Consider the following 13,054-nt stretch of genomic DNA (forward strand, 5'->3'; position numbering starts at 1 on the left):
GTCCCTGTAACAATGACAGAGACCTGAATGGTTGTTGGCTGCAGTCTCATCACGGGTTTAAAACCGCTCTGGAAAACCAGCGATGGATCAGGAACATTCCGCTGAGGTTCCCGCAGCCCGCACGGTTTTGTATGTTCCCAGTTGACTGTATCTGCAACTTACTACTACGCTGCATGTTGTGATGATGGGGCGGGCCATTGCTTGAAGCACATGCTCTTGTGGTGAATTGTTGGGCGCGCTGCTGAGCGGCGGAGATGCCTTTAATAGCTAGCCGGCTGGGTTTGCTTGACTCTTGTAGCTGGCAATGACGTTGGTGCAGTGATTGAGCCGCTGCTGTGGCCACATGCAGCCGGTTGAGGAGGCAGCTCGCTGATGGACCGCTCCAGGGCAGCAGCAGCAGCAACGTCTGGGCACGCACAAAGCCTTTAAAGCCGTGATTTCTAACAACAATCGGGGGCGTCCCTCTAGCCCTGCGTGCTGCGGCGGAGATTTTGAGGACAGGAGCGGAAAAAAAAAAGCGCAGGGGGAAGATGGTGCAGTAACAAGGAGCACATGGGGGCTGTGCATCCGAACAGGCGAGGTAACTGAGTGTGTTTGGCGTTTGTGCGTTTTTATTAGCAATTTTTGTGCTTTTATTTGTCGATTTGCATAATGCATTAGTTTTTATTTCAATTTTGTGACAAGATTAAGGTGCATGCAGTTGCAATCAAAGGGGATATACCCTGTCCGCGTTCACACAACAGATGTGATTTGCATGGAGGTGGCAAGTATTTGCAGTAATGTGTCCCTCTGTTTGCTAGCGTTAGGGCAACAAAACAAATAAAAAAGGGAGAGAGAAGATAATGAACGGAGATTTCCAAAATACATCCGGTGAGTCTGGTCGCTGGGTGGCCCAGTCTGGCGAGAACAGCTCGGCAGCGATTGCCTCGGTGGTCCCGTTCTCGGAGAGCGTCAATCCTTGGGATGTGGTGCTGTGCACCTCGGGCACTGTCATCTCCTGCGAGAACGCCGTGGTGGTGGTGACCATTCTGCACAGCCCGAGCCTGCGAGCGCCCATGTTCGTGCTGATCGGCAGCCTGGCAGTGGCTGACCTGCTGGCGGGGGTCGGCCTCATCGCCAACTTCGCCTTCGCCTACCTGCTGCGGTCGGAAGCGGCCAAGCTGCTCACTGTGGGGCTGGTGGTCGCCTCGTTCTCCGCCTCCATCTGCAGCCTCATGGCCATCACCATCGACCGCTATCTCTCGCTGTACTACGCCTTGACTTACAACTCGGAGCGCACGGTCACTTTCACCTATGTCATGCTGGTCGTGCTGTGGGGGGTGTCCAGCTGCCTGGGATTCTTGCCCGTCCTGGGCTGGAACTGCCTGAAAGATGAGTCCACGTGTAGCGTCATCAAGCCCCTGACGAAAAACAATGTGGCCGTGCTCTCGGTCTCCTTCCTGCTCATGTTCGCAATGATGCTCCAGCTCTACATCCAGATCTGTAAGATAGTCATGAGACACGCCCATCAGATCGCCTTGCAACACCATTTCCTGGCCACGTCCCACTATGTCACCACCAGGAAAGGGGTCTCCACTTTAGCCATCATTCTGGGCACCTTCGCTGCCTGCTGGATGCCTTTCACCGTTTACTGCTTGATAGCGGACTACACCTACCCCTCTATCTACACCTATGCTACCCTGCTACCTGCCACTTACAACTCCATCATTAACCCTGTCATCTACGCCTTCCGAAACCAGGAGATCCAGAAGGCGCTCTGGCTCATCTGCTGCGGATGTATCCCTCCCAATATCTTACTCCGAGCACGGTCCCCTAGCGACGTATAATGAGTTGCTAAAGGGACCACTCTCAAAGGAGGGGAATATCCAGTACGGTTTCTCAGGCAGTTCCCCATTGCACCGTAATTTATGTCACTCCCATGCTTCCTATAACTTTGATCTTCAGGTAAATCCTCGGGGACTGGGGAGTGTCTTCTCACTGTAGCTGGAACGAGATCCCTGAACTGGGAGACAGCAGTGTTACAAAATGAATGTGCTGGCAGGGATGTCCTCCTTGGTTTCTTTTTCCTTGAATGTCATTTGCTAGCATTACCTAGCTTTAAAATACGAAGATTAACAGGTTACAGTGGTTAACGTTTCTATGTTACTGATGTTTTATGTATCTTACATTTTTATGGGGGGAGGTGTCATTGGTATTTTAAATTACAGGGAGACAGCTCACTCCATTAGTAATTGATACAAAACTATTATTTGTCATTGTCCATATAGGCAGCAATACTGTAAGAAGTCACTACATATTCACCAGGATTTTCAACATCTTGATGTTTGACTATGAAAGGTAGTGTTACTAAAATATAGTAGATTGCCAAGACGATGTATAATGCTTCAATAAATGGAGGTTAGGAAGACAAAATCACATTATTAATAAGCTTGAATATTTTATGTATGTCTTAGTTGCAGAATAGTTTCAGTAAGTGAGCAGCATAACACTATACTTGAGATGTGAAATGGGGTGAGTTTCACCTTGTTTTCCTATTCCTTTGACTAAAGCTTTTGGCATCTAACCATTCAAAACAATAACTAAACTTTTGGAGGCACGTTTGTGGGAAGAGGAGCATTTTTTTTTAAATCCTCACTTGCTACCTTATTAATTTCATTGTTATCAATATACCATGTACTATGATAGAGTTCATGTACATTCTCACTAAATAAATTACATTATAATTGGTAAAACCGAGTGCATTAAGCCCTGTGGTTTGACCAATGAATAATTTGTACCCTAAACAGCCACTGTGTAATGTAATTTAAATAACTTAAAGATGTTGAATAAGTTACACTGTCATATCTGCATTTGAACATATTTTCCAAGCTAACCTTGAATTTACATGAATTACATGTGAATTCTAATCTCTTGTGGATTGTATAAAGCTAATAATTTCCTAAACTAATCTGAATTATGTAAAAGGATCCAGCATATATCATACAATGTGACAAAGTGTATCTAAAAACCACAAAAATATGTTATTAAGTCACTTTATTGCACTTTACTTTAGCTCACTGGTGATGATTTCATAAGTACAGATATTGGCTCCTTGGCACTTCACAATTCATGTCATTTATATCCCTAGAATACCTGTACAAATTTTCATTTTTGAACAACTGAAAATTGGCAGCAACAATTACTTATTAAAGTAAATAGTGCAGTGCGAGGTTGTAAATAGTGTTTGTAAGAAAGACTTAAATCTTGCCTAACATCTCTCATGTTGGGGTGAGAAGAAGTTAGCTGTTGTCTATTTGTAGCTGTCAAAATGCAACTGAACAATAAATGTAAGAACATGGTGTTGTGTAGAAGTGTGTTTTTATAATATAATAGTGAAATGCACTTTATTTTAGCAAAAATGGCACAATCATGTCATATAGAATAAGAAACAGCACTGATTCTCTTTTCATTTTCTTTTCTATCATTTGGACGAAAGTAACTTTCATTGTAAATTGTTATTAATTTTGTATACATAAAATGTGATCAAATAAAGTCATTTCTTAAAGAAATGTGTTGCATTAATTATGTGGAATACAGGGATTAGGATCCCTGTGTAAAGTTTCAATGTCTATGATTAGGAAGTGGGTTCCTCTTGGAAATCGTCCACATTGTGAGCTCCTAATGCAAATATTATCAGAAAGATGTTGGAGGTTGGGTGTGATGCCACAGGGTGAGATTAAAAGCAGAGTTGCTCCATTCTGATTGTACATGTCCTTGTGGCATTCAAAGAAAAGTTCCAACACTACTTGAGGGTTGGGGCATGGGCAGTGGTGAAGCAATCAGAGCTAGGCAAAACAGCCCTACCAGTGTCAGCCTCACTTTGAGAGGGAAAAAAAATGACTTGCAGCATGAACAAAATTTTGCTTATGCCAGAACTTTGAATTTTACTGCACACTGTTTTTGTATTATCTTTCACCAAATTACTTTCAATTCAGTTCTTGTCAGCATGGCTGCCTTAATTTCTTCTGGGGAATTATTGCATATAAGTACAAAGAATGTTAGTCCTGGGGTATGAAACATTGCCTGTCAGGCAATCAATGTTATCATCAAGCTCTTCCAGGCAGATAGACCATGGATAAATTCCCACAAAATGTTTTCCAAAACAAGACATCTGAATCCCAAATGATGAACACTAATCTCCCCGGGTGCCAATTTATTTTTATATGCTGTGCAGACTGAGTTAGGATAACAATTCATTTTGGATGATTGCTAAATTATTGATAGTTTTGTGTAGCAGAAGCCATGGTCAACAGGACTTAGATCATGAGTGTTCAAATGTAATTTAGTCATTTATTTTAATTGACTGTCCCTTATTCATTTATTGTCTATTTACTTTGTTGGGCAGAATGTTCAAACATTAGATAGTTTATTCTTTTTCTCATCTTATCACAAGTGAATGGTTGCTTCAGTGAACCACATCAAAACATCCATAAAATAGCCATAGTAATCATTATACAAAAGTGACGAAGGTACTGTACTTTGGGTTACAGTACACAAACACAGTTTATCATTCTGGTGCCAACCTTATTAACCAATAAGGATAAATCTGTATCCAAAGCAAAGGGTTGGTAGTTTTATTTGAAACCCTCATGATACAGAACATATTTCACACAAACATTTCTGCTTGGTTTTTTTATATTTCCACCGCTTAGACTATTAACAAAAAACAATTTCCTTGGCAATGAAAAGAGATGATTGGCTTAAATTTGTCATCAGTTAAAAATCTCTGACATTCAAAGAATAGGAAGCAACACATTAGGCATGGATGTGGGTAGATAAGCATTGAAAGACGTAAAACGGCTTCTGATTCACTACAAGCCAGTTAAAACTGCTGCACAAATTCAAGATCCAACCACAGAGTCAGTTTGGTATGGGCCATCAGTCTCTAGTGACGAACATCTTTCACAGGGCATTCTTTGGACGCCAACAGCTGGTGCACAGTAAAGACAGTGTTACAGCATGTGATCATTAAGAATTTCATTACAGAAATAGTTTGCTTCCACTACTGATTGAAGGAAGCTGCACATCCATGAGCACAACCTGTGAGGGAGAATTTAAAACCTTTGCACAAAGCAAAAACCAGTAGGTACTCTGTTCAAATGGCCCGGGTGTATCTACAGTCAGTGCCCACTCGCATTTCTTGGCATTGGACATATCCACGTTCTTTACCTTGTGCGATAGCACTTGGGCAGTATCTCAAAGGGACCAAGGTGGGAGTAACATGGCGGTACCTTTGAGATTGCTGAGCACCCTCTTCTCAGGAATTTACTTAGCAATGCTGCCAGCTACTCTGTTAATCAGTCTTACTTTTGAAGGGGACTAAAGGACTCACCAAGAGCAGACAGGTGTCTCATATAAATATATACCAGCCCAGAAGCACATCAGTGTTCAGTAAAACATACAGGAAAGAAAAAAATACACTTGAATGTCGAATGTTTACAGCATTGATGATGGCTACTTGGCCTGTTGTATCTGTATAATCATTGATAGGAGCAATTCAGTTAGAGACACTCACTGGCCTTCTGTCACTTGCCCTAGATATTCTTCTTTACCAGATCATAATCCAATCCCCTTCCAAATTGAATCTGCTTTCACCTCAATCTCAGGTAATGCATATCGAACCATTGGCTCCACAATGAACGTTTTATCTTCCAGTGGTCATTGCTTTTTTCACTAAAGCTGTCTTCTTTGGTTCTTCATTTGTCCTCCAACAGGAACAGATTTTCCTTACCTGGTCTGTTTAGACCCCTTATGATTTTGAATATCCCTGTAAAAGTATAACTTCCCCTGATTTCCTTGCTTTTATACTCCATGTATGCATTACCTGAATAAGCTGTCAAATATATGGAATAAGCTGTCAAAGAAAGTGGTGGAGGTAGGTATAATTACAACATTTAAAAGGCATCGGGATGGGTACATGAATAGGAAGGATTTAGAGGAACATGGGCCAATTGCTGATAAATGAGACTAGATTATCTGGTTGGCATGGACAAGTTGGACTGAAGGTCTGTTTCCAAGCTGTACAACTTTAGACACTATCATCTTTATCCCTAACTGTTACTTCATCAAATAACTCTAGTAAGTTATATGAACACAATATTCCCTTAACAGATTGATGCTGGATTTTCTTAATTGACTTGTGTTTGCCCAAGTGATTATCAACTTCGACCTGAATTATTGTTTCTAGAAAGTCCCTCACCAATAATGGTAATCTGACTGCCTTGCAATTATTGTGTTTATAACCTTTTCTCGAACAAGGCTGTGACGTTAAGTCAAAAATGTTCCCACCTTCCCACCTATGAAAACTGCTGATCTCCCCATGCCTTACCTTGGTGTCAATAAATGACCTCTGGGCTCCAGGATTTTCACTTGCCCAATTCAATCCACCTCTCTTCATCCAGTTCAGGCAAGCAAACAGGGTATATTGGTGGCCCAGCATCATCGGGCATGGCCTCCAACAAGTATTCTGAGATTGGAAGATTGTAGGCTGCCCCAAGAGTTATTTTCTATCCTATTTGGTCAATGTCTGTTTGATTGTGTCTTCTTTTCACAAATGGGAAATACATTAAAATTAACCAGTATATCTTACTTACTCAAAACTATAATACACCTGGACTAAAATTCTAGAATCTGTGAAATACAAGAATAGGATTAATACATTTTGATCCTTGAGTCAAGGCCATCATTCAGTGGAATTATGGCTGACTTTTGACTCAACTTTACATGACTGTTTTTACCCCTTATCCATTAATACCTTTGGATAAAAAAGCTCTGTGAATCTCAATTTTAAAATTAACAATTGATTTAATATTAATTGCCATTTGTGGAAGTAAAGTTCACACTTCAAGCGCTCATTATATGCATGTATTTCTTAAATTAGCACCTGAAAGTTCTGTCTCTAATTTTTAGGTTATATCCCCTAATTGTGACATTCCCAACCAGCAGAAATAGTTCACCTCTGTATTGCCAATTGTTTCCCCTTAACATCTTAAAAGCATAAATTAAACTACCCTGTTTCCTTCTAAATTCTACGATGTTCTGCCCTATTTATGTAATTTTTCCTCACAACAAGCTTTGGAGTCCAGCTATCATTCTGGTAAATCTACGCTGCACTTCCTCAAAAGCCAATATCTAGTTCCTGAGGTGGTTTGCACCGTACAGTACTGTACTTGTTATGGTTTTAGTTGTGACCAGTAACTTAAACAAGGAATCTAAAATCCCAATTTATTGAAAAAAATGAAGCTGTAATGTAAAACAAAAGATTTTTTTCCTATGAAGAGTGAAACAAATATCTAGTGTAACCACCTATTCTTTAAAACCCAAAACCAACATGTTAAACATGAATTAACAAATTGTAGTGTATTATAAACTATAAATCAGAAAGATGCAACTAACATAGATCTTACAAATTGCATTCCACTTGGTATTTCTAATCAATCTCAGTCACGAAACTCTTCACAAATCCTGTCTTCCTCAATTAGATATTTTCTCTGCTAGCAGGTAGACTGATCTCAAGTCAAGTGCAGCACACAAACTACCATGAGCATGATCTTAACCAAAAATGGCAGATATTTGCAGAACACTGCTTACATTGGTTTGGATGGTATAGATATACCAATGTTTACTTCAAGTAACAGAAACAACTGTATATTCACTTATTCTCAGCTTTTGGATCTAATCACTGCATTCTTTAGCCGGTCTGTTTTGCCCCAATAGGGCCATCATCATCTGAGCTCTGAAGACTTATGTCCTTTTTATATGGTTCCACCCAGTTTTAGTCTCTCCAGAAGTTTTGGATTCCAATCTTCATTTCAGCTTTTGTTTCCTTAGAAACTGGAGATGTCAGTTTGCTAGCGATTTTTGAAAAGATTTGTAGCTGAGGTTGATGCTAAGTATGTAAGTTAGCTCGCTGAACTGGAAGAATTGTTTTCAGATGTTTTGTCACCATACTAGGTAACATCATCAGTGAGAGTGCCTGGTGAAGTGCTGGTGGTATGTCCCACCTCTCTACTTATTGGTCTTGGTTTCTAAGGTGGGTGATGTCATTTCTGGTTCTTTTTTTCAAGGGAATGTAGATATGATCTAAATCGATGTGTTTATTGACGGAGTTCTAGTTAGAATACCATGCCTCTAAGAATTCTCATGCACATCTTTGTTTCACTTGTCCTAGGATGTGCACCCAAGAACTACAAAAAGCAGAAGAAAAATATTTATACAACGTTTTGAAGAAAAATGGATACCCAATAAATAATCCCTGATTCCTCAGAAACAAACCCAAACAAGCAGGCACAACATAACCAAACACTATAGCCACATTACCTTACATCAAGGACATATCAGAAATGACTTCCAGACTACTCAGACCCCTTGGCATCATGGTAGCCCACAAACCTACCAATACACTTAAAGAGCAACTAATGAAACTAAAGGATCGATTAAATACTAGCAGCAAATCTAACGTCATTTACAAGAACTGTAAAAAAAAACTACATCAGACAAATATGCAAGAAACTTGCCACCAGGATACATGAACACCGAGTAGTGTCCGAAAGACACAACCCACCATCTCTAGTTTCCATACATACAGACAAAGAAGGACACCGTTTTGACTGGGGCAACACACACATCCTAGAACAGACAAAACAAAGACATGCACGAGAATTCTTAGAGGCAAAGCATTCTAACAAGAACTCCATCATTAAACACATTGATTTCAATCCTATCTACCTTACCTTGGAAAAAAAAAGAACTGGAAATGACATCACCCACCTTAAGAAACCAAGACTATAAATAGAGAGATGGGACATACCACCAAAGCTTCGCCGCTTGTTAACCTGGTATGGTGACAAAATGTTTGAAAACAAATCTTCCAGCTTAGCGAATTAACTTACATACTTATATCGGTTTGCTTTCTAAATTTTCTTTTGAAATTTCTGTTTTCAGTTGCAATCTGAAAACCATGGATTCCAAAATATAACAAGTTCTTATCATCCTAAGGTCTGAGAAATTATTTTACTCAGAGGATTGTGGACGTTTTGGAATTCTCTACCCCAGAGAGTTGTGGAAAATCAGTCCTGGAGAATGTTAAGGTAGAGATTGATAGAGGATTTCTATCAGTGGTGGGCAGAGTTACCATTGGAGTACAGGGTTACAGAGTTCTGGGGATGCGGGTGGGATAGGTAAAAGGCACTGAAGTGTTTGATCAGCCATGGTCATATTGAATAGTGGGGCAGACTCAATGGGACTTCTTGTCCAATGTTCCTTCCCAAACATTTTAACGAACAAGTTATTATACACTACAAGAATCTTTTAATATTACACAAATATAGCTATATTTACAAAATTATAAGGGCTTAATCAAAGCAAAAGTCAATAAATATAACAATTATGTTAGCAGGAATCAAACGTCATAAACTAACATAACTCGTAAATTTGCTTTCTCTCCTACACTCCTTTCTTTTAGCTCTGGACAGAACATCAGCAATTTTATCATTTTTCCCATCAGCATGCTCCATCTTTAGATTGAACGGCCAAAGGATCAATCTCCAGTGAACAAATGAAGATTCTCAGTGGGGAACCTCTTCAAAAACATCAGTGGATTGTTTGTAACCCATGTAAACCCATCCCTCTCCTTGATTATTTGAATTACATACACTTAAGTTGCTAAAAAGTCAAGACTTAATGCTTGCTTCCCAATTGTGGTTTGTGCTTGCAGATATGTATTAAGCCTTCTTACGAAATTGCTGACTGAATGCTCTATACCATTGTAGCAATACCACCCCCAACTATATCACTAGAATCAAAAGCCATTTTGAATAGTGTATTGAGATTTGGTGCAGCCAAAGTAAGCTCATTTGTGAATATGAATCTTGAATTCTGAAAGGCAATCTGACAATAGTCTGTCCAGATTAATGTTCATTTTTTTTCAACAAGTTCATTAACGGAATAACAAATTTTGGCACAAACTTCCTGTCAATCCCACATATTCTGAGGAATCATGGTATTTCCTGTATGAACGTCCATAATTATTTGAACTTTAGCTTCTTTGGACAATAATCAACCTTGGCCCCCAACATCTCCCACAGAGACAACTTTGATCGTGGCAAACATTGAGGATTTGTCAAATTTATCACCAAATCCACATTTTGCCGTCTATCCAGTGATGCTCTTAGGTGTTCCACATATTCTTTCCAACTGTTAGACTATCAATATACACAATACAATTAAATAATACAGCAACTAATTAATTGGTCAATTTTTGAAAACTGCTATCTTCATTCCAAATGGTATAATTTAGATATCCAGGTCTGTAATCCTGAAAACCTTCTGATTATTTTCTGCACCTGGTCACGACATTTTAATGGGGATCTATTTATCTGACTCCATGTCTCTTTGTGCCTGAACTATTTGCTAACGATTAGATGCAAAGTGAGTGAGCTTTCATTTGCCAACATTAGATTAGATTAGATTAGATTACAGTGTGGAAACAGGCCCTTCGGCCCAACAAGTCCACACCGACCCGCCGAAGCGAAACCCACCCATACCCCTACATTTACCCCTTACCTAACACTACGGGCAATTTAGTATGGCCAATTCACCTCATCCTGCACATCTTTGGACTGTGGGAGGAAACCGGAGCACCCGGAGGAAACCCACGCAGACACGGGGAGAACGTGCAAACTCCACACAGTCAGTCGCCTGAGGCAGGAATTGAACCCAGGTCTCAGGCGCTGTGAGGCAGCAGTGCTAACCACTGTGCCACCGTGCCGCCCACTTAAAATCCACTTGCAAAAATTTTGGCTATTCACTTAATCTTTAAGTATCATTTTGTAATTTTAGGCTTTTATCAGCACTGCTTACAATGCTGCCTTTGCTTCATAGGCAAAGTTTGATAGGTAGCTTTCTGTCCATCTCCTAAGTAATTAACAAATGTAGCAATTGGCTGAAGCCTATCACAAGTTTTTGTGGGACACCACTTACCATATTATGCCAATTAAAGCGACTCCCCACTTCCCCTTTCCTCTTAGTCACTTTCCTAACTCGATCAATAATTTGCTCTCCATTTTACAGACTCCAACATTATCTCAGGACTAGATAGGGTAAATACAGGAGACATGCCCCCAGTGACAGGGGTATCCAGATTCAGGCCATTTAGCACTGAGATGAGGAGAAATTTCCACACCCAGACAGTTGTAAGCCTGCGGAATTCTCTGCCACAGAAAACGGCTGTGACCAAAAAATTGATTCTTTTCATGAAACTATAATTCTTAGGGCTAAAGGAATCAAATGGTCTGGGAAGAAAGAGGGAGCAAGGTAATCAGCTAGACGATCAGGCATGATTAAATAGAGTAGACTTGATGGGCCGAATGGCCTACTTCTGCACCTATCCTCAATGTTCCTAATAGTCTCCATAGAAATAACATTCAGAGACATTCCCTTATTCCCATTACTCTTAGTCAACTCATCAAAGAAAAATCAATCAAATTCATCAAGCATGACCTACTTTTTAGCCAGGCTGGCAGTGTCTGGCTAGCTGAAGAAAATGTACAAGGTGATTAATACCATAATTCATACAGAAACAACAATTATTCCTGCTGTAACTTATTATGTATTCCTAAATTTTATTTAAAAACCTGTTAGTTTTACACAGAAAGTTGTGTGTTATCATTGCTAATGAATGGAGCATGGAACTGTCAGAAGAAGGGTGTCCAGAATTTGCTGCCAAAGCAACAGTGTATTTAACGGCATTTGCTGTTGTTAATATGTAAATCTGTCAGCATCTTGAAGTGGAGAAGAGATATACTGTAAATTCCAAAATACCACCATTAGTATTCTAAATAAACAGCAGCTCACTCACATACACCCTGTCAGTTTCTCAAGATTGCTGCATGCTTGTGTTGCAGTCGTAGTCTCTCCCTGCTCCAGAGGTGTGTAATAACGTCTCTGTACAGCTTGATTAGAAAGTTAAAGTTGCCCAGCTGTCTGCACCTCTAGCATAGTTACATCCGTGCTCAAGTGTCCTTGGAGAGGGAGCAATGCAGTGTCACTTAACACAGTACAGGCCCTTAAATGATTAGTGGGCTACCATGGCAGGAGAATATCATCACTACTGAAAATAATATTTCAATTTAAGAGTGATAAGTTTCCACTAACCTTTTGATTTTTGTTATAATGTGCCACCAGATGACTTCTAAACTGTAACTGTTTTATATTAAAAGAGTAGAAAGTTAAGGGTGTTCTTAACAGTTTGAGTATGCTCCTACTTTTCCAGGCTGGAAATCTGAAATCTGGAAACAGAGGTTCTGTGGAAAACATTTGAACAGATCCACCAGCTCACCACTTAACTGATTGGGCTCTGTAACCAAGTGTGAAGGCACCAGCTCACCTAACACTGTGACTGTGTAACATGGGAAGACTCAGCAGGACATTACAAAGCTACTCCATTTCTCTCGCTAGACTACCTCTGAGTGTCTCAGGATCTCTTTCTGTCAGGTTATTTCTCAGTGTCTCTCGCTCTTAATTTCTGTCTCTAGTTTTATCTGTCTCTCCCTCTCTCTTTCACTGCATTTTTCTTTCTGTTTCTTGCTCTGCTCTCTTTTTGCAGCAGTGTTTTGGAGCAGCCACAAAATTCTCAGATATCATTTGTTTTGTTTAAACCTACACAATGGCATTTTTTAAAATGAAGCAAAAGTTAAACATTTATGCTTATAATTTCAAGAAAGATGGACCGCATAAACTAGAGAAAGCTGTCTCAGTAATTCAGTGAATCTTCCACTATCAATATCCTGGATGTTGGCATTGACCAGAAACTGAACTGTACTAGCCATATAGATACAGTGGCTACAGGAGCAAGTCCGAGGCTAGGAAGGCTGCAAGCAGTAACTCACCTCCTGACTCCCCAAAGTGTGTTGAACATCTATAAGCTACAAGTAAGAGGTGGAATGCAATACTTTGCATTTGCCTGGATGAGTGCAGCTCCAAAAACACACAAGAAACTTGACACCAAAGCAGTCTA

General features: G+C 40.1%; 1 protein-coding gene across 1 annotated transcript; it reads left to right on the forward strand.

Moving 5' to 3' along the window:
- Positions 1 to 316: 316 nt before the first annotated feature.
- Positions 317 to 3,505, forward strand: gpr12 (G protein-coupled receptor 12). Its single transcript, XM_043692773.1, has 2 exons — positions 317 to 580; positions 801 to 3,505. The coding sequence occupies exon 2, from the start codon at positions 843 to 845 to the stop codon at positions 1,824 to 1,826; it is 984 nt and encodes a 327-aa protein (XP_043548708.1). The 5' UTR covers positions 317 to 580; positions 801 to 842; the 3' UTR covers positions 1,827 to 3,505.
- The last annotated feature ends 9,549 nt before the right edge of the window (positions 3,506 to 13,054 follow it).

Source organism: Chiloscyllium plagiosum, chromosome 6 (genome assembly GCF_004010195.1).
Source record: "Chiloscyllium plagiosum isolate BGI_BamShark_2017 chromosome 6, ASM401019v2, whole genome shotgun sequence".
Classification (NCBI taxonomy): Eukaryota; Metazoa; Chordata; class Chondrichthyes; order Orectolobiformes; family Hemiscylliidae; genus Chiloscyllium; species Chiloscyllium plagiosum.

Bases quoted from the DNA above. Each gene is read 5' to 3' on its own strand.
- gpr12 (XM_043692773.1), top strand. From the start codon at position 843: ATGAACGGAGATTTCCAAAATACATCCGGTGAGTCTGGTCGCTGGGTG.